Source organism: Oryx dammah, unplaced genomic scaffold, assembly GCF_014754425.2.
Source record: "Oryx dammah isolate SB20612 unplaced genomic scaffold, SCBI_Odam_1.1 HiC_scaffold_26, whole genome shotgun sequence".
Classification (NCBI taxonomy): Eukaryota; Metazoa; Chordata; class Mammalia; order Artiodactyla; family Bovidae; genus Oryx; species Oryx dammah.
Genome location: NW_024070210.1, coordinates 72,375,173 through 72,397,976, shown reverse-complemented (window position 1 = coordinate 72,397,976; position 22,804 = coordinate 72,375,173). Strand labels below are relative to the sequence as shown.

Genomic DNA, 22,804 nt, shown 5'->3' with positions numbered 1-22,804 from the left:
TACTTATTCAATCTTCATTACTTAGGATAAACTAAGTGCCAAGTGCCATATCCAGAGCTTGGGCCCCGTGGCATGCTGGAGGAGACACAAAGTCGGTTGTCACAAAGTGTGTGGAATTGGAAGCAGCTCCCACTATGGAGGACAGTAGAGAGGCAGCAGCCACGCAACACTGAAATCATAGATCACAAGTTCCTTCTGAACCTTAGAAACGGCAGTCTTTCTTACCCACACATGGTACCGAGAGTGAAGAAAGCATAATTCAAATTCATTCATAAACCCAGGCTTACATTTTAAAATAGCCTTAGAAAACAATTTTTAAAAGTTTGAAATGGCTTCAACATCCCCACCCACTCTACTAACCAAAATTTTAACTACTGATGAAAAACAAATTTCATAGCCCCTTCTTTACTTGCAATAGTAGACAGCAGTGCTATCCTATAGAAATATGATGAAAGCTACATGGTTAATTTTAAATTGTCTAGTAGCCTTATTTCAAACAAATAAAGAACAGATGAAGTTTAATTTTAAAAAATGTATCCCAATAAATGCAAATTGCTATCATGTCGTAAATAAGAAGGGCTGATGAGATATTTTGCATTCTTTTATTTATTTATGTATGGTATTGCCTTCAAAATCTGCTGTGTGTCTTATATTTAGAGTACATTGCAATTCAAACCAGGCATCTGTCAAGTGTGAGGCAGCCACCCGTGGCTGGGGTCTACACAGACAGCTCAAGTCAGAGGGGGTGAGGTATGCTGTGCAAAAGCAGTGAATCCTGGCTCCATCATACTGTATGACTTCATCTATAAAATGTGGATACAAATTATATCAATTTTAAGAGGTTGGTATGAGGATAAAATAAAAAAGGATGGGGGGAAGGGATAGTTATGGAGTTTGGGATGGATATGTACACACTGTTATATTTAGAATGGAGCTCTGCTCAATGTTATGTGGCAGCTGGATGGGAGGGGAGTTAAGGGGAGAATGGATACATGTGTATATGTGGCTGAGTCTCTTTGCTGTGCACCTGAAACTGTCATAACATTGTTAATACAAAATATACCCCAATACAAAATAAAAAGTTTTAAAAAATAAGATAATAGAATAATGAAATGCATAAATATAAATGAATACATGAAGATAATTAAAATTTTAAAAATTAAAAATATTTTTTAAAAATTTAAAAATAAAATAATAAAGTAAAAAAAAAATAAAATAAAATAGACCTTGTAAAGTTTTTGCAGGATCCTGGCAAATGTTAAGTGGTTGTCATTTTACAATGCACGCACTCCATGCTTTAAAATTTATGTGATCCTGGACAAGATATCTTTACCTTTTAAAATATTCATTTTCCTTTTCTGTAAAACAGGGGTGATAGTAATGCTTCATTAAGATTAACTGGTACAAACAGAGAACTTAATAAATGTTCTTTTCTTTCACCTTGGCTTCAGGTGTTACCAAACAGAGAAATAGCCAAAAGATCAACAGAACAGCAACAGAGGTAACTGGCAGACTCAGTCGTCACAAGGGAACTGCAGGCAAACATCCAGATGGCTCCAACCTACCCCGGGCAGTTTGAGAGGGCCCACAAGATGTGTTTCTTTTGTAGTGCCTGTACTTGAAGCCTTCTGACAGCAAGCAGGCTCGCTGTTTCATATGCTGGTGGAGGATGGAGTTTCACCTTCTGTGATATGTCCCTATGTATGCCCAATTCAACAGACGGCCATTCAGTATTTTAAAGTTACAGCCTTGACTTGATTCTCTTGGTGTTAATAAGAAGAAAAACAAATAAACTATTCGTGTGTTATAAAATTCAAAACCTCTGATGGTAGTGGCTGTGACTGCTTTCCTACTCTGGGGTTTGTTTTTTTCATATTTAATGGCTTATACAAGATTTTGAGAAGGAAAACTTAAAAATTTTAATTAGAACCATATCCTAAATATCCTTCTGCTCCTCTGCATATTTGTTTTTCTTAGGATTGATTTGTTAAGAGTTTTGGAATTACCGGAGAAGAGCTTTTGAGGATGTTTGAAATCCATGATTCAAAACAGGGAGGGTCCCAAGAGTGATAGGATTGCTTATGACACCAGAAGGATCCAGCCATTCCTCAACCCAGGGGCTCAGAACCTTCCACCCTGTGCTTCAAAATGCTGTAAACCCTCCCAAGGTTTTAATGTCCCTTCATGCTTTAACGTTCCAGAAGTCTCTCTCTTTTTTTTTTTTTTAATAATAAAGCTGCCACGAGAATCACAGTGAGCTTTAGATGACACCAAGGGCTCAGCCATTCCTCCCACCAATGGAAAGGGAAATTTCAGTTAGACATGAACAGTACTTGATTTTACCTAAAGGGACTCACATCTCTGACTCCTCATCTCTCCAGGGAAATCAATAATTTCCTTAATAAAACTAAGGGTAACAATTTAAAAATGAAATTTTTAAAAATGAAATAAAACAGCATAAAACACCCTCTACTGACCTAGGCCCCCTCTTGACCCAGACTTATCTCTATCACCATTTCTTTCTCCCAGAAAGTGGCAAAACCCACACCTTTAAAAAAATACAGGAGTTAATGCTGATATGATCAATTAAATAAACAGAATTGAGTACAGATGTCTTACCAAAGGGCTTCCCAGGTGGCACTAGGGGTAAAGAACCCATCTGCCAATGCAGGAGACATAAGAGATACTGGTTTGAACCCTGGGTTGGGAAGATTCTCTTGGAGGAGGGCATAACAAACCACTCCAGTATTCTTGCCTGAAGAATCCCATGAGCAGAGAAGCCTGGCAGGCTACCACTCATAGGGTCACACAGAGTCAGACAGGACTGAAGTGACTTAGCATGCACACATTTCTTACCAAAGTGGAAATAAATATCTGAGAATCTTCACAGAGATTTTTCAGGATACTCATGTTATTCTAACTATCTCAATGGCATCAGGCACATTTTAGGGAAAAGGGACCCTGATGGATGAATGTACTTTTAATTCATTTGAAGGCAATGATTTTAGATTTAAGGGACTTTGCAGTGGGTTGGGAAGGGGTGCCCAACCACAGATATGTCATTTAAACCGTGAAAAGGTTTTTATTCAAAAACCCCAAGAGTTTCACTCATATTGGTGTCCATTCCCCATCTGACAGAGGGAGAGGAATGACCGTGAAAGGAAGAAGGCTCTCTGAGACCAAAGTTGGAGACACAAATAGAGGCTGAGATCCCTTAGGCATCCATCCCTGGCCCAGCCCACGGTTGGGAAGAAAGAATGGTCTCGGGATTTATTATCATATACTTTGGAACTGCATATCCTGAGACTGTGGTCTCCTTACTGTACTTACTCCTTACTTACTGTGAAGTGAAGTGAAGTGAAGTCGCTCAGTCGTGTCCGACTCTTTGCGACCCCATGGACTGTAGCCTACTAGGCTCCTCCATCCAGGGGATTTTCCAGGCAAGAGTACTGGAGTGGGTTGCCATTTGCTTCTCCAGGGAATCTTCCTGACTCAGGGACTGAACCCAGGTCTCCCGCATTGTGGGTAGACACTTTACCGTCTGAGCCACCAGGGAAGTTCCCGTTACTTACTGTACTTACTTCTTACTGTAGCCTCTGTCCCCTTCAGTATTCTTTTTTTTTTTTTTTTAATTTGGCCACACAGCTTGTAGGATCTCAGTTCCCTGACCAGGGACTGAACCCAGGCCACAGCAGTAAAAGCCCAGAATCCCAACCACTAGGCCACCAGGAAATTCGCCCCCTTCAGTACTCTTTATATACAGCAGCTACTCAAGACGTATTTGTTGACAGAATGGCCTCCATTTGGTGAGACTGGTGTAACTAAGTGGTTCGAAGCAGGATATGTGTGATTTACACAAATAAAAAAATTCTAGCAGGACACACATGATCAGGGATCTTGCTATAACTGTTTCTAGAGGTGAACTGACAGTGAAGTGAATGAAGCTGAAGATTCAAAGTCTCTCGTTTGCATAGATTGCTTCCAAGGCCCTGGACCTAATTTTGTAATTTGGTACTATTTGTCTTAAAGAGGGTTTCCAAATTACATAAGCTTCAGGCCTCACAAAGCTTGGATCTGTTCTGGGCTTGTTCTTAAAAGCCATCCATGAATGCCATCGTGGAGTTTTCATCTGCCATTATTTTAACTCCTACTTATCCAAGGCAAATATAAATCATTTAGCTCTGGAACCCTGGATAAATTAGGCCTGGGTTTCCTCACTTCTGGAAATGACAGGTGACTCAGGAGCATTCCTCAGATCCCCAAAGAGAGAGATGTGAAGTGAGACGCAGTGGGAAAAGAAGGCGGCAGAGGACGCGAGCCCTCAGCTCCACTCCTGGCTGCACTGCTGGTCGCTGGTATGTCCACCACCTCCGCAAGGAACTTCAGGACCACAGTGTTCCCTACCATGAAACAAGACAGGTGGACAAGATGCTCTCTGAAGCCCCGTCTTGTCATGCGCTTCCCTAATCTAAGCCAGGGGCCACACCTCTCACCCACTCTCACCAGATGCTCACAATAGCTCCAGGGAGTATTCAGTGGAGAATTCTGGTGAGTTTCTGGCTTCTAATTCAGTGTTCTTTCTGCTATACCCCATTCAAGCTATTTGCCAGCCGAGCAGTATTTAAATAAGGCTGATGTCATTGTTTTTGATGGCCTTCAAAAGTGCACTCTTGTCACGCCGAGTCAAAGATGACGCTCTGACATGAACCAGCCTTGTAGCATGTGGTTGTGGCAACCATAAGCGTGCAGCTCCCTTCCCACGAGAGGCGCTGGATGTCAAGCTGCAGCTGAAAGAGATGGTCTGCAGGAAAAGGTCATTTTGGTCTCATGCCTCCATATTCCAGACCAGGTTTCTTTTCCTCCACTACTTGACTGCCCATTGCCGACGGCTAGACAATCATTGAATCACCTGGGGCACCAAAAAAAATAAAAAAAACCCGCAGCAGCCTCAGCTCCCCAGAACTACCAAATATGAATTCCTGGAGAAGCTGTTGGTTAGTTGCTAAGATGTGTCCAACTCTTGCGACCCCACGGACTGTGATCCACCGGGCTCCGCTGTCCATGGGATTTCCCAGGCAAGAGTACTGGAGTGGGTTGCCATTTTCCTTCTCTAGTGGATCTTCCCGATTCAGGGAGCGAACCACATCTGCCTTGGCAGGCGGACTCTTTACCACTGCACCACGTGGGAAGCCCTCTGGAGAGACTGGGAGCCAGGAATCTTTAGTTCCATAAGCTTCCCAGGTGAATCTGTTCATCTGTCAAATGAGAGTCTTGCTGTTGTCTGTCGTTCTCTCTATCCTAATAGGCCTGGAAATGCCACAGCACTTGAAATAGTCTATCCAGCTACTCTGATGCCTCTTGCTACAAAGTCAACTGGGGTAGTGTTGGCTGGGACAAGTAGTAACAACCAGAGAATAGCCCTTTCCCAAGAGAACACCCGTTGTACAATCCTGTTACATGAAGTGTCCAGAGTACACAAATCCAGACAGACAGGAAGTAGATTAAGTGGTTGCCAGGGACTGGGAAAGGGGAATAGGAAGTGAAGAGGGGGGGTGGGGGGCAGAGATGGAGGGGAGTGATAGCTAAGGGGAAGGGTGATAAAAACGTTCTAAAGCTGATTATGGTGATGAGAACATGCTGAAGACCATCGAAGTGTATGCTGTAGATGGGTGAATTGTATGGTACATGAATTATATCTCAATAAACAAGCCAATAACCAGTCCTAACCTTCCCTTCCTCTTCCGTACACACATATAAAAACACATACACACACCAGGCCAACTTGTGATCACTGGCAGGTTAACTCCAAACACCCAACAAGCCTCTGTGTTTGACACTCAGCCTCCTTATCACCTCACTCACCTGTGACCACTTATACTCTCCTCTCCCTCCCGCACCAGACACCAAAATCGTCCCAGGCCGATAGCACCACCTGGTGGCCATCACGGGAACTCTCTCACCAGGTACTTGGGCACTCCCATCTCTCTCACAGTCTGAGGACCTCAGGCATAAGCCATTCTCTCCTCTTTTCTGCTTCCAGCTTCAGGGTTCGATTCATTCTAATTTAGGTAATCAATTATTTATACACAGGCATTCCCTTCCTCTCTTCTCCCAATCCTTTCCCAGAGTCCAATCCCTCAATCAGTGCTAAAAAGCGTAAGGAACTTCAGTTATGAGCCTGCACTGTGAAGAAGGCAAAATCTGAAAGTGGGTAGACACTACTAGATTTACTAAACAACACATCTAATTAACAAATATTTCGGTGAATAAGAAAAGCAAATAGCTATATGATAGAAAGATGGTCAGTTTTGTTAGTAATCAAATAAATACAAACTGAAAGAGATGTCTTTATTGCCTGTTACATTCAAGGATTTGTAAGGTAATACTCATAGTTAACAAGTGAAATAAGATTCCCACAAACGAGAGAGAGAGAGCGAGAGAGAACAACCTTATTAGTCAAACATTTACAGAAATCAATCTGATACTATGTAGGAAATGGAGCCTAAAAATATGCATGGAGTTTGACCTAGTTTTTCTTTTCATAGAAATATATGCAATTATATCTGATTTTCCAAATCATCCATAATGACCTTTATTACTTTTATATTAAAAATTAATATAAATAATTAGTGCATACTATCTAGAGAGTCTTTAAGTGAAAGTGAAGCCGCTCAGTCATGTCCGATTCTTTGCAACCCCGTGGACTGTAGCCCACCAGGCTCCTCCATCCATGGGATTCTCCAGGCAAAAATACTGGAGTGGGTTACCATTTCCTTCTCCAGGAGATCTTTCCAACCCAGGGATTGAACCCAGGTCTCCCGCATTGCAGGCATATGCTTTAACCTCTGAGCCACCAAGGTACCCCCAAATATCCTTTTGAAATGTGCTGCGGCAGGAATAATAAAGCCTGTAGAAAACTGGTTCTCCACAGGGGCGATAATGATCCGCAGGTGACATTTCTGGTTGTCATAAGCAAGGGCGTTCTGCCAGCATCTAGAGGTGCCCCACAACAAGGGGAGTCTCTAGCCAATATCACAGGTCCTGAGAATGAAAACCCTGCTCTAGAGTCAGACTCACATGATTTGAATCTAGACCCATATCCCCCTTAGCTAGTCAGTCCTGCCCAATTAATTACTCACCGACTCTACACCTCAACTTGTCCTTGCAAGAGGAAAGCATCGCATAGGATTTCTGAGGACAAAAATGCGTATATATATATATATATATATACACACTACACACACACACACATGTGTATCTACCTGCAATGCAGGAGACCCACCAGCAATGCAGGAGGCCTAGGTTCGATCCCTGGGTTGGGAAGATCCTCTGGAGAAGGAAATGGCAACCCACTCCAGTATCCTTGCCTAGGAAATCCCAGGGTCAGAGGAGCCTGGTGGGCTACAGTCCATGGGGTTGTAAGAGTTGGACACAACTTAGCGATTAAATCACCACCACCACCACATATATATATAGTGTCTGGCACATAGTAGATACAAAATAAATCTTAGTTCTCTTCCCCTAACACATTTAAAGAAAGAACACTATTATGTATCCCACTAGTTGCTTCTCAGCCCCTCTGCTTAGATTGGAGCGAGGCTGATGGTCACCATGTGCTCGCCTCGGTGCTGTTACTGGGGGTAAGGGATGAGATGTGACTCGTCATTAACCACAAATGAATGCCCGGAAGCAGGGTCGGGAGGCCTGGGTGGGTGGGCGGGCTGCAAAGACAGCTGTGTGGGTACCAACTGCTCTCTCTGCTCAAGGCCTGGATCTGGAGAGCTGAGAGTGGGCTGACCGCTCCCTGCCTGCTCCTAGGCCACAGCCCAGACCCCTAGGCACCACAACTCTTCCTGTAAAAAAAGCTAGAGGTGATGACCGGGCTCCAGAGTGCTGTATACAGACTTGGTTCAATGAGAACCAACTGCTAAAATTCTCTTCACTGACCACACATGTGGGGAGGAAAAAAAAAAGTCCTTCTGATATTAGCATAATGCATCTTTTACTGTCAGAAGAACTGCTCTTGTTCCCATCCTTTTGGAAACATTTTCAGGCAAGAGCACCTGTATTGTTGCCATATTTTTGCACACTCCAGCGACCAAGGACTATTCAGAGTCTGGACAAACTCAACAGATGACCCCTCCCATCATCTGCTGAAGGATTAAGAAAAAAGAAGAAAGCAAGACACCCACTGGTTCAGCTCGGGAGACGGGCATCTCTGGTAGTTTACAGCAAAGGGACTCCTCCCAGCAAGCCGGTCCACTCCTGCTGCCTGGGAGGAAAACGTTAGTCACCCACATCTCATCCAAACTGGGCTGGGCTTGTTGACAACAGGCCTGCTGAGTCCTTGGACCGGGAGGATGGTACCAGGAAGGTCCCCTGGGCCTCTGCAGGGCCGGCCAGTCTCCTGGATTGACTGTCTCCTCGGCCACAATGTCTCAGGCAAAGATAAACTCTGACAGGCCTCCATGGGAGAGGGCCAGTGGTGTCCTGAGCCTGCCGGGGAGCCCCAGGGGAGGGGCCCATCACCACAGTCATTACGGGCCCTGGGGGAGCATCACTCTGCTTTGCTCAGGCCAAATGCCACGCCAAAGCTCTCTTCCCACTGCACAGTGTTACCTGCCACTGGGCACCAGTGTCCGCTGAAGTGCTGGGACGGGTCAATGTCTGCTCCCCTGGGGGCTTACAATCCAGGGTGTCCAAGGGAAGAACTACCCAGGACAGTGAAGCCGCTCGAGGAACGGGTGGGTCTGCAGGTAGATCATCCAGCCGGTGCTGAGCGTGGTGGGAGGCAGGCTCCCTCTATCCTCTGACGTCCACACGCGCTGAGTGACTGAAGCGACACCCACCTCCAGTCCCTGAGACTCCAGTGGTGCTGTCCCTAGCGTGCATGCATTTGACCAAAACACAAAGCAGTACCCAGCCCACCTCCACCCAGTACCACCAGCCCACTGCTGCCTCCAGGGCACCTCCAGACTCGGGTGACCTTTCTATCTGCCAGCAGATAGAGAGCTCATTGGACACTCTGCAGACAAGGGGACGGGCTGGGGAGGCAGGTGCTTCCCTGGGGGAGTTCAGGGCCCTGAGCCTCACAGACCACCTGCCCCTGTCCTCAGGGGCGCTTGCAACATTCTTTGTATACATCGTTTTTTTTAAGAGCTTTTATTTCTTTATTTGGCTGTACTGCTTGGCATGTGGGATCTTAGTTCCCCAAACAGGGCTCAAACTCATGCCCCCTGCAGTGGAAACACAGTCTTAACCACTGGACCACCAGGTTAAGTCCCCCCAGATCCCCTTAAAGAGAGAAATTCAGTGGCAACCTTAAAAGTGTCCAGCCTTCCTGCCACCTCCTCCCACCCCTAACCAACCTGCACGCAACACATTCTAGATAAAAAAGTCTATTTCCTCCTGCCTCTTCCTTCCTGAACTGGAGTCCCTCTGATCCACACGCTCTCTCCTCAAGGAAGCCCAGCTCAAGTTCAGCTGGCCTGCTACGTCTTTTTGACTGGTGGGGGGCAGGCTTACTCCCCACAGTTCCTGTCACGGTGACTATGAGAACTATATCCTGGACTCCCAGCTTCTATCTCAGCCTGTGGAAAGCGTGCATTTCCATTCTTACATCCCTTTTCCTCACCTAGACTTCAAGCTGCTTAAACAAGGGCTTCTGGTTCCAATAAGAGAACACGGGCCCAGCCACTAACCAGCAGCTCCTTGGACATCAGTCTGTGTTTAGCCCGCCCAGCCCACAGGAGCTAGCAGGCATGTGAAGACACAGCTCATCATTCCTGGTCTTGCCTGTGTTTTCTGATTCTTATCCCTCAGGAGGGCTTCCTAGGTGGTGCCAGTGTTAAAGAACCTGCCTGCCAATGCGGGAGACGTAAGAGACGTGGGTTCTATCCCCGGGCCAGGAAGATCCCCTGAAGCAGAAAGGACAACCCACTTCAGCATTCTTGCCTGGAGAAGCCCACGGACAGAGGAGCCTGGCGGGCTACAGTCCACAGGGTTGCAAAGAGACCTACACGACCGCAGCGACTCAGCACACACGCGCTCCTCTGGAGGCCCCGAGACTGAAGCGCCGATGGAAAACGTATCCGGGGTGTGAAAGCAAGGGGAAAGCCTGCCCAGGGCTGCCGCAGCCCCGGTTCTCAGGAAAACGCCTCAGTCCCTCAGGTCAGAGTTTAACCTTTACTAACAGGTTAGAAGATAACGGCTGACTCTTAACTAGTTCACAAAGATCCTTTGTAAATACATTAGATGTATGTTGGTTGGTTTGCAAATGTCCAGGCCACAGTTCCTGGCACATAGTAACATGCTTGCTCAGTCACTTCAGTTGTGTCCAACTCTGCAACCCCATGGACTGCAGCCCGCCAGGTTCCTCTGCCCATGGGATGCTCTTGGCAAGAATACTGGAGTGGGCTGCCGTGCCCTTCTCCAGGGCATCTTCCCGAGCCAGGGATCGAAAACTCGTCTCCTTTGTCTCCGCTATTGGTACGCAGGTTCTTTACCACTAGCACCATCTGGGAAGCCCAGATGTGTAGGCACTCAATAATTACTTAGAAAGTTAATAAAAATGGAAAGATGTTAAATGGCATTTTGATAGGATGCATGGTTCAGGGGAAGTGTACTGATCACGGCCTGCCAGTCACGTCCATGGAAACACAGACATGTAGACAGCCTCCTCTCAAGCCACTGAGAACACGCTTTCCAACCCATCTGCACACCGTTCTCACACCTACATGCACATGAGCATGCTCTTGGCTTGGCAGTTGACTAAACAGCCAGTCTTCCTGACCTTTAAGATGGTTCTATAACCCACGTCACAGCCAAACACAAGACTTATATAGCCACCCAGGAAAGAAGTAGAACAGAGCACTGTTGAGTATGGAAAAGTCACTCTTTACTGGTTTTCAGGAACCATCCACCCTCACTGCAGACACAGTCGCTAACTCCTAAGATAACACGAATAGGCGGCATAGCAGTTCATAAGGCCAGAGGTCAACTGGTTCCTCTAAGTCTAACAGGCAACTATTGCAGGCGGTTTTCCCCAGACCAAGTCAAGGACACAGGGAACAGGAAACACGTGATACCACCGCAGACATACCACCTTCCAGCCCTGGAGCCATTTACACCTGGAAATACATACGGTTGAATGAAAGCAGTAACCACCACGACAGCAGTACTTCCCATTATGAGTAAAACTTCATACTGCCCCAAACGCTTCATATACCTGATTTAATATGACTATTATATCAACCCCGAGAGAAGGTCTGGGCAGCTTACCTCCATCTTCAGACTGGGAAACTAGATTTCATAGAGTTTAAGGGACTTACGTAGTGCCACACAGCTGGTCTGAGCCAGGACCCAAACCCCTGGGGTTCGAGCCTCACCGTTCTTCCTGCTCGGCTCCACGGTGACCACGCCCCCCACCATCCACACCACGTGCCCCTTATGTTACTCCAACCCCACAGCCTGCCTCGGGTGAAAGTCACGCTTACTTTTAACTGTAGTGCCAAGCTGGGATCTGCTAAACCCTCCCAGCTGGTTTCCATAGCTTTCTTTACAACCACAGTGCCCAAGGTATTTGCACCAATTTGTTCCAAGAGGGCAGTTTTGTCAGACGATTTGCTTTCTGAAGCTTCCTACCCGAGGAACACCATCTGCCCCAATTCGCCCGTGGTTTACCAGCACTCCCAGCATCATTACAGCTTCTCAGCCAAATATCACAGGATTAGCCAAGTCGATGGGGATGGAAGACAGCTGGCTGGAGAAATGCAGTCAAACCTAACACAGCTGGCTTGCCAGCTAAATTGAAAAGCTCAAGCGGTGTAAGCAACATCCACTTTTTTTTTTTTTAATGGTTAGAAAGGTTATATCACATGAGACAGGGCTCAGGAAAGAATTTTTTGCAAACCATAGAGTATTATGTAAGATTTGGTTACCATTTTCCCATTTCCCATATGTGTGTGATCCGCTTTTCCCATTATCTGTGGACATCACGCCCTGCAGTGACTCAGCAGCTGCTGTTGCCACACCCTCTCTCCAGATGGTGAGTCTCAGGTGATGTGGGACAAGGTCGAGGTCCCAGCTTGAACCTGCTCTGGGCTTTAGATGGGACAGCGTGTTTGGGAGGACACCCACCAGAAGCCTGTGTGCACCAGGAATGAGATACCTCCTGAGGAAAAGCTCAAACTAAAGGAAAAAGGAGTCTGGCTGGCCAACCAGAGGCAGGGACAAGCTCTGCCTTCATGGCCAGTGGGGCTGTGGAGGGAAATGGGGCTATCCCTTCTCCAGTGGATCTTCTCGACCTGGAAATTAAACTGGGGTCTCCTGCATTGCAGGCGGATTCTTTACCAACTGAGCTCTCAGGGAAGCCCCTTTCATTTTCACCCCTTTGGTGCCTGATGCTCAGTTATGTGTGTCTCCCTGTGCAACCTCTCCTGTGAATCTATGGAGAGCACGGTGTTGGGGTGGGGTAGTGGGTTGTTGGGAACAGTGAGAAATAAAATGGAAAGCTCTGTTTCCCTAAATCTCTCTAGGGTTTAGGGACACAAGGTACTCAGAGTAGTCTCCTCCTATCCATGCCACCCAACACTTTATGACAGACTCCCTGAGGCTGCAACTGCTCAGTGGTTGGAGTCTGGAGGATGAGGTGGTGCCCAGCTGAAGGGGACAAGGAGAGGAAAGAGGGGAACATGGGTAAGTGCCCCAGGGTAGGGACCAGTCCTCTGTGTTCTGGATCATGCATGGATTTAAGACACTTGAGCTGAGATCCTAAATCAGCAGGTGGGAGGAAAGCCAGTGAGTATTAGATTGTCAGGGTTCAATGCTCAAAATATACTTACAGGCTAGATGATCTGACCTAAGATAACACCAGCTTCACCTGCTGGCATCTCGGAGGTCAATGTTTCTAGGACGCGTGCTGTGAGAGGTTCTTTCAAAAAACATTTCGTGAGCATCTATTACATGCCTGGCCCCGTCTAGACCCTGCATACAGAAAAAGCATGTCAGACCCTGCATCTGCTCCTGCAGATCTCATAGTTTGGCGGGGAAGGGAAGCAACCCTTTATCATAAATGCCACTTCACAGGCAGTCTATATGGAGCAGCAAATTCAAAAGGTCAACAATGAGCCCAGGAACAAGGATCATCCCTAAAGATAAACCTGTTTTCCAGTTTTGCCCAAGATCAAGCCTGTGCTCTACCAACCATTAATCAACTAGCCTAAGAAGTAGCATGCTGTGTACAGCAGGCCAGAACAGAAGAAGGGTACACCAGGGTCTAGTGCGTTTGAACCATGTTCAAATACTAACTGCATCCCTGGAGAAGTCACTTCTCTGAACTTTTCCTTCCACCTCTGTACAATGTGGCAAAGAATACCTGGCCTCCTCGACGGAATTAAGAAAGTGACTGTGGGGGGCGAGCATGAACAGCCGACTCACTGGCAAAGACCTTGATGCTGGGAAAGACTGAAGGCAGAAGGAGAAGAGGGAGACAGAGGATGAGACGGTTGGATGGTGTCACTGATTCAATGGACATGAACTTGGGCAAACTCCGGGATATGGTGAGGGGCAGGGAAGCCGGGCGTGCTGCGGTCCATGGGGTTGCAGAGTCAGACTCAACTTGGCAACTGAACAACAACGACAACAACCAAGCGTGAGCTTCACTGCATCCCGACACACTTCTGCCTCTTCCCTTTTTGCCCAGTTGAGGAAAGACCTAAACCCCGGCCTCCATCTGAGCTCTTGGTTTCATCTCCTCCCATATCCTGAGGAACATTTACCCCTCAGTCATCTGCCCTTCATCCCACAACTGTAACTCTCTCTCCATCGTGTGTGCATGCATGCTCAGTTGCTCAGCCATGTTTGACTCTTTTGCAACATCATGGACTGTAACCCACCAGGCTCCTCCACCCAAGGGATTCTCCAGGCAAGAATACTGGAGTGGGTTGTCAGTTCCTTCTCCAGGGGATCCTCCCAACCCAGGGATCAAACCTGTGTCTCGTGCATTGTAGGCAGATTCTTTACTGTCTGAGCCACCAAGGAAGCCCCTCTCTCCATCAGCTCTTGCTAATTAGCACTTCGACAAGTTCAAATCTCTAAAACAACCTACACAGAAACCTGCCTCATCTCTCTGTCACCAACCCCCCTCATCCTTCCACAGCCGTTTCACAGTCTTCCCCCCACAGCCCAACATTCTGGAACAGCTTTTATACCGTGCCTTCTGTTTCCCACACTGTGGTTTCTGGCCCCCACTATTCTGCAGAACCTGTTCTACCCAAAGTCCCAGGAACTTCAGGGGGGTTACACTCAGGGTACACTCTGCACCAGTGGTCCTGATTTCATACAAACTCTCTGCTAATTTTGACAAAGTGACCACAGCCCCTTCCTGAAACTCTCATTCTTTGTTTACACTGCACCTGTCTGGTTCTCCTTAATGCCCAATCTTGCTGGGTTTCCTTTGCAGATTCTTCTACCTGACCCTATAAATGGAGTCTTCCTGGCTTTTTCTCAGGTGTCTGCTCTTCTTAATTAATACTCAGCCAGGAAACTTCATCCATTTCTATGACATCAGCTCCCACTAATATGATAATGGCTCTCAAACCCCTTCCTTCACCCAAAGAGCTCTCCTGCGTCATATACATCTAAGTACCTTCTGGACACCTACACCTGGATGTCCCAGGACACCTTAAAAGCAACAGTAAAATAAGTCATCATTTTTATCTCCTTATTCCCCTACCACCAGAAAAAAACCCCAAATTTCCCCCTACTCCTTTCAATTTCTTATCACTATTGGTGTCATTGCCTAAGACAAAAAACTGGAAATCATCCAGGGAAATATTAAGGATTTGAATTCAGGGGGAGCTCAACAGAACCCCAAAGGACATGAGCCAAACTGGAGGCCCTGCTGCACTCAAAGACAACCCTTCAAGCCCATTGCTCTCATTGGCTCTCCCAGAATGAGGATAACCTAGAAACAGATTTTAGTCAAGATATCTGCCTCAGCCCCCACCCTTTCTTCCAACTGCAGACAGAGGCTAACCTGAAATTGAGAGGCTCAGGTCAGCTGATCAACGTTTAAGACTCTTCTCTCCAACCTGCATCTTTAGTGGCTCATCAGTAAAAAATCCGCCCACAATGCAGGAGACCACAGCAATGCAGGAGATTAGGGTTTGATCCCTGGGTCAAGAAGATCCCCTGGAGAAGGAAATGGCACCCCACTCCAGTATTCTTGCCTGGGAAATCCCATGGGCAGAGGAACCTGGCAGGCTACAGTCTTTGACGTCTCAAGAGTCAGACATGCTTTTTTAGCAACTAAACCACCACGAACCTTCAAATAGGAGGCAACTGGTGCCCCCTTGTGGTCAAATGGAGCCACTGCGGTTCCTTTACGAGGCCAGAGGTTGACGAAATAGAGGCTCCTTAGATTCACCCCTTTAAATAGACCTTATCTTACAGATTCTTTCTCCACCTGACATTTATTAAGTAAATAATTTTTGTTCTCTTTAAGGTAAAAAAAATTTTAAGCCCCAAATTTAGCGTTATGAAAAGGAATTTTGGCATTTTTATGTTTGGCAATATTGGTTTAAATTTATTTGGGATCCATCAATTGCCAATATATATAAATCCCTCAGTGGTTTGATATCTGGTGTCATCAGGTGGTGTAGGAGGGTAGGGGGAAATGAACCCGTGGCATTGAGCAGACCTCTTTCTACCTGAGGCTGCTATCCTGAAAATGGAAGCACATTTTGTGATTGGATTCATCAAAAGCTAACATTAGTGTCTGCTGGCAGAGCCACTTCTGACTCCCAAGCATCGCTACCTCATAGCTAATGGCTCTCTGAACTAATCTCTTGGACAGCTGGTGGCTTTCCTTGTTTCTGGAGGAAATATAACAACAGTAGCCACTTATCTATGTCATTTTGACCAATGAGCCGATTTGAGCTTGGGGACACTGCTGAGATGCAAGGTGCACGGTAGCACTGCTGAGCTGTACTGCTAACTGGGTGAATCATCCATAATAATATCAGGGAAGGCCATTAAAGGCTGCAGCTGTGCTCCTGATACTCCACAAAGTGAGAAAAGGCTGGTCTGATTCAGTTACTAACAACACCCACTTTTCACATGTGAGTAGGCTGGAGCCCCACTTTATGTATAAGAAAATCAAGTTTCAGAAAAGTCACTCAGATCACACACAGCTTGTAAAAAGTATGCTTAAGACTCAATCTGGAAAAATAAACTACCATCCAAAAAAAAAAAAAAAGGACTCAATCAGGTTTTCCTTTCCATTAAAGCACGTTTTTTTCTCTATAAAACAATAAGCTGGTGCCTGTTTGTCTTTACTCTGTATTTTTGTTTTGCTTTGGGTTACTAATTTACACATTTGAAAGATATTCCTTACCAAGTTACGGTTAAGGTACCTACGGAGAAGTGAAAAATAACCCCCAACCTCTTGATGTTTTGGGCAAATGATTCCTCTCCAGTGACCATCTAGAGCAGCTCAACAAGGAGACTGGCTTAACAACCGGCCGCCTGGGTACCAGGTTTCAGGAATCCTCTTACATCTATATGCTTCAGGTCTAGTAGGCCCTCTGCTGGTTTCGTTCCATAACTGCAAAAAGTCCCCATTTCTCAATACGCCCCTGTACAGAAGGGAGGAAACTTGCACCCTGGTGATCAGTCACAGACAAAGTAAACAGACCTTTTGACGAGCACATTATCACTGAGTTCCTGATTTTTAACAGAGAGAACGGAAACGGAATATTTTCCTTGACCTTAAGGGGAAGAAGTCTCAAGAGACCCAGGTGTCAAATAGAATATAAATTCTATACTCATATACTTACTGCTGCCAGATATGTTGTTGTTCAAAGTTGTATCCAATTCTTTTCCAACCTCAGGGACTGTAGCCCTCCAGGCTCCTCTGTCCACAGAATTCTCCAGTCAAGAATACTGGAGGGGGTTGCCATTTCCTTCTCCAGGGGATCTTCCCAACCCAGAGATTGAACCATGTCTCTTTCGTTGTAGGTAGATTCTTTACCCTCTGAGCCACCTGGGCAGCCCACTACCAGATATACTGAGTTTTAAAATATTTATTCAAATACACATTCACTCTTCAAATATTTACCAAGTGCCTACGATGTGTCTGGGTATAAAGCAGTAAACAAAAGATGTGGCCTTGTGGAACTGACATTCCAGTGGGAAGACAGACAATAAACAAGCAAGGAAATAAACATTCAGTATAATTTTTTTTTTAATGCTAGAGTGTAAAAAATACAAAAGAGCACCGTGGCAGAGAATGGGGAGAGCTACTCTGGGCAGTTGGGCAGGCCTCTCTGAGCGGATGACTTTGAAAGTGCAGCCCCACCAGCTGCCCTGCTCTCATCTTGAGGTTTTTGCATTTATATCCTGGGTATTCTTCCTATAAAAATTAGAAAACCTTTCTAACTTGGTCCTTCATAACAAAATACTAAAATAAATGTTGAAGGTATATGGAAGATAACCCATGCCTCTGTCAGACCCCTGGGAATTAGCAGGAATGATCGTCTGAGCAGAGAGAATGCAAATAAACAAGTGAGCTGAAACAATCATTCACTCACATAAGAAAATAATAGACCACGCGATAACGTAAATGGCAAAGTCCACAACCGGGAACCAGTCAGGCTTCTCAGTTTGTTTCCTCTTCCCTCTAAAGTCTTTGGACTATTTTCTCTGTTAGTTGCATTCAAGCTGTAATAGGTAGAATTCTATGATGACCCCCCCTCCTCCAAGATTCCCACCTACTGGTGCACATGGCCTGCATGAACCCTCTGCCTTCAAGCGTGGGTGGGACCTGGGAACACGGTGGACTATCACTCTGTTGACAAATGACAAAGATAAAGGGACCATCACTCCTATAATTATACTGTATAGTGATTAGCAGACTAAAGGGACATTCTTCCTCTGGCTTTGAGAAAGTAAGCTGCCAAGTTGTGAGAAGCTTACAACCAACCTGAGGGACCCCGCTGACAGCCAACCAGAGAAAGGGGCCTTGGTCCCACAAGAGCAAAAAATTGAATGCTGCCGAAAACCTAGATGAGTTTGGAAGAGAACCCCAAGCTCCAGCCAGCGCTGCGTCTCCTGTCAACACTGAGATTTCAGCCTGATGAGACTCCAAGCCGAGGGCCCTGCTAACCCATGCCCGACTCCTGACTAAAGGAAACTCTGGCGTAACAAGTAAGTATTGTATTAAGCTGCTAAATGTCTGATAAATTTTACACAGTAACAGAAATCTAGAACACAAGCTGGTATTCATACCTTCCACAGACACTGTAAGAAGAGCGCCAGCATGGCTATGACATCACACTGCCCGCATGCTAAGGCGCTTCGTTCGTGTCCGACGCTGTGTGACCCTGTGGACTACCGCCCACCAGGCTTCTCTGTCCTTGGGATTCTCCGGGCAAGAATACTGAGAGGGTTGCCATGCCCTCCTCCAGAGGATCTTCCCAACCTAGAGATGGAACCCACATCTCTTACATCCCTTGCACCAGCTGGGTTCTTTACCACTGGCGCCACCTGGGAAGCTCATGACCTCACATTACCCCAAGGGTAATAAAAACAGTTTTTGATTCTGAATTGTTCTAAGCCACGCTTTCATATCTCCTTGCCTTTTCGCTTGCCATTCCCTGATAAATTCCTATTCAAACTTCAAAACCCAGTTCAAACATTGCTTCTTCAAAGAAGCATTTCTCTAAAGCCACCTCCTCCATCTACACCCAAGCAGAATAAGTTATACTTTGTTCTTCACTTCCATGGTAGCACCTTGCCTGTATATCTGTCAAAAAACTGGCCCTGACACACTGTAATCACCTCTCCTCATCCCTACTCCCAGACAAGAATCCTCTAGAACAGAGCTGTCTCAGAGCCTCCTGCACGGTGGCGGGCACAGAGCAGGTGCCAAACAGCTGGCTGCTGAGTGAAGGTAAGGAGGCTCTGGATAAACCCAGGCTGCTGATGTCCAGGGATTTGCTGTTTCTCTTCTGCACAGATGATCAGGCTTCCAGTATTAACGGAAACCTGGGAAACTGTCTCCATGACAACAGCTGGGTGACTAAACAGCACTTATGGATAAAGGGGCAGATTCACTGTCTTGAAAGACCTGGTCTGAAATGGGTAGGTGTGTTTTAAGCCAGAGGTAGCAGCAGGTGCTGGGCAGGATTTAGATTCACCCCAGAAGGGGTGGTGTGAAGCTCTGTCTGATTTGTTCCACCTCAAGCCCTGTGCTAGGCTGGCACGCTTTTGATTCAAGTCATCTGCGTTAATCCACTCCTGAAATCAAATGTCAGTCACATAGACAACAATCCCATGGAGTTAGTGTTACTCAGTGGTTTAGAACTATGGGTAACACGACAGAAATGAGAATCACATGTCAACAATATCCATGGCATTCCCTGGATCCTCAAGGCAGATAGCTGTTGTAAGAAATTATGGACTTAGGCAAAATTATACAAAATTGATGCACAAGAAATAGCATTTGCTGGATGTGTGTTTTGACAAAACTCAGAGAAAGAATTCACATGTTTTCTTCAGACCCACTCCTGTGCACTTGTGTTCTCTTGTGTTCAAATGAAATCAACCATGCTCTGGCTCTAGAGCTCCACCTCAGTGGAGAAAGAGAACATTCAGAATCAGAGATAAAGCCAGGCATGGAAATAAGGCCCCTGCTCTTAAAAGCTGCTCAGGACCTAGACTCCAATTCTCTATAAATAAAGCGCTAAGCAAAAAAGTACCACTTTCTAATAAAAGTATTAAAAATATATTGCCAGAAACTCAGGAAAACTCAAGGGAGCAATGGTCTTACCACTATGAAACAATTAAATTAACATTTGTTATACTTTAAGATATATTTTTAAAGTTTTGACCTAAAGTCTTAATGCCAGTACGTCATTGGCTCCTTCTGGGTTTATCTGATGTCCTCCTTAAGAATCAAGTCAGATCCTTTAGGTCCTATATTTTGAAGATCTTTTACAAATACCGGCTGGCAGTGGCTCAGAGGTAGGCAGCTGGGGATACAATTTCCCAAAGATCAGTCTGGGGAGAAGATGTGGGATCTGGGTTCTAATCTTTTTTTAGTGACAACACTAGATGTTTCTTCATTCCCTTGATAAATACTAATGTATCAGGCTTTGTGCTAGATGCTAGGGCTACAGCTGTGAATTAGATAAGGTCACTGTTCTCACGGGACATATTCTTATGTGTCTGCATGTATATGCTGTATAGTATAAGAAGAAAGGGAAAACAGGGAGAAAGTAGAGTTTCTTCAATATGTATTAATCATTTTACTGCTAATACTGGAGGACAGGGAAGCCTGGTATGCTACAGTCCATGGGGTTGCAAACAGTCAGACACAACTTAGCAATGGAACAACAGCAATGATAGAAACTAACTGGCAGAACACAGCAAATACCTTCGATGCTCTGTGGGCCCACAAGGTTCATGGCCTGGTGAGCTGGGTACTCTACCCGCGGCCTGGCAATGCCCAGCTGTTCCATCACGCCATGGAGCAGCCTCTGGATATCTGTTTCTGAGACCCGGTCTGGGGTCCTTGGGCTATAAGCAGCAGTTGGAGTCCATCCAAATGTCAGCCATAACACCAGGACAGGCAGCATGGTAGAAACCATCCTGGAGACCATTTTTAACCTGCAAAAAAAAAAGACCACACACAGATCGATTGGCCACAATCGTCAGCTGTGATGAAGCAATCATGTGATTCCCTCCAGGGAGTGATTCAAGGACTGCCCAGAGAGAGACTGCAGTGAAAATTTTTAAGGGTTTGCTTAGGCCTTACATGTCCACGCTACCCAGGACATCAACTGTGAGAAGGTACTAAAGAAACAAAACTGTCAAAGATGGCCAGTTCCCTGTGTCCTCACATCCCGGGGAAGACTAGACTATGAGGGCAGTTCTGTCATCTTTTATTGTCGTTACAGCTCTCTGGAAGTTCTGCACCATTCCTACACCACCACTCTCTCCTGCTTTTAAACAAACAGAAACAAACAACAAAACTCTGCTTCAATCTTGAGAAAGGGACAGAGAGAGTGACATCTTGGCTTTCCTAGTCCTGGGGAAGAAAAGGCTCATGGGAAGGAGTTGGAAGACATACATGGTAAAGAAGCACAGAAAGCTCGGGGCTGGTAGAAGAGACCATCTTAGCTTAGCAAACATGGGATACACTTGAGATCCTGAGTGGGCATGAAGATATACAGGGCTCAGGCCTGCCCTGCAATCTGGGAAGGAAGATGAGGGCTGCTTGCTGCACCAAATGGGAGCAAGGGGTCGTGAGCAAATGCCTCAGCTTCTTTCTCTGCAAAAAGGGACGAGAAAAGCATCTGTCTTTTAGGGTCACTGTGAGGATAAGTGTGGGAGCACATGCAAGAGCACTGAGAACAGTGTCGGGCACAGAGACCCCCAGACTGCTGTTATTATGTTGGCAATATTACCTCACTGTTTTGGAGGTTGGAACTGGGGCAATCGAAAGGTGATGAGAGAAAACAGAACAAGTGAAAGAGAAGGTGAAAATCTGGGGAGTCAACCTGTCCTGAACGTTGGCTTCTATGCCACCAGAAGCCTGCAGAACAAGAGAACAAATATTCACACAGATTCCTTCTGCAGCTGCTGGACCTTAGGGCGGACACCTCAGGCAGGGGCCCTGCAAACCCTCTTCTACCCATCCTTCTCTGGGAGCCGGCAGAGATGGTGGCAGTCTGCATTTCTCCCCTGAAACGGAAATATTCATAACCCCCAAATTCTATTTCTGTAAAGGAAAGGGTTTTAAGAAGCCACTCTCAGATGTAAACCTTGTTCTACAAAGAGCTGAGACAAGCAGAGCCCGCAATCTGACCAAAAGGCCAGAGGCAGGCATCCGCCTCTCCGGCCATCTCCGTCTTTCCCACCCCGGCTCTGCACGCAGGATGTCTTTGTTTCATTTACACCCCCAGCCAACATCGTTCAGATTTGATGAGCTACCCAACCTTCTTCCTCCGCGACTCTTTCCCTCTCATTTGGAGCCGACCCTCCGATTTTCGCACCCATCCTTTGTTTGCCCTCAGCCTCCGGCTCAAGGATTTCAGCAGGGCGCCCTCCCCGCTCCCGATCGCGAAGAACCGGTCTGTCTCGGGTGGGCGTCAGGCTGAGGTCTGAGCTGGCATCAGCGAAGGACTCACCGAGCTGCAGCCGGAGAAGCCTGCCGCGGTCTGGGCCTCGGTGGGGGTCGGGCGAGAAGCGGGGCGATCTGGGTCGCTCATGCGTCACCTCCCTCCTCATTTTAGCCCCGCCCCGTCCCTCCTCCAGCAGGTGGAGGCTGCCTGGCCAGGACTCCCCAGAAGGCAACCCAGAAGCAGGGAGCCTTCCGCCCACGCATTCCACAGACACATCTCCCCGACGCCCTCTTCCTCTGTCGACCCCTATGGAAGTAATGAACCTTTTCTCAAGCAATTATCGAAACAATCTGCTAGATGCCTCCTCACTTCTGTCCTTCATTCGCAATAGCACACCTTTAATTTTGCCACCTTTCAGCTTTTTAAACATCTTTCAGCTTTAAGAGGAAACAGGCACTGGGGCACCGATAGGAGAGACAAACAAAAGTTGAGGCCTTAAGAACCTCTAATGATGGCAGTGATCAGGTATACTGAGTGCCTTCAGAAGACTTTTCATTGAGCAGGAAAACTATGGAGATATTTAATACAAGATGCTCTAAATTTCTGTTAAAGTGATAATCCAAAACCACATGAAAACCTCTAGGACTATTAGTTCTGATTGTTATCTCTAAACTTCC

The 22,804-nt window shown here is 46.3% G+C and overlaps 1 protein-coding gene across 4 annotated transcripts in view; it reads right to left on the bottom strand.

Moving 5' to 3' along the window:
• SCG5 (secretogranin V) overlaps positions 1-22,437 on the bottom strand; it is a 56,325-nt gene extending 33,888 nt beyond the window's left edge. For 2 of the 4 annotated variants that reach the window (XM_040227007.1, XM_040227006.1), the window contains exons 1-2: positions 22,194-22,300; positions 20,438-20,670 (exon numbers count right to left, since the gene is read on the bottom strand). In XM_040227007.1, coding sequence (XP_040082941.1) covers positions 20,438-20,663 — 226 coding nt within the window. In that variant the 5' untranslated portion in view covers positions 20,664-20,670; positions 22,194-22,300. Of the gene's footprint in view, positions 1-20,437; positions 20,671-22,193 lie in introns of all 4 variants that reach the window. The other 2 variants (XM_040227004.1, XM_040227005.1) reach the window with 2 other exon arrangements.
• Positions 22,438-22,804: the final 367 nt, after the last annotated feature.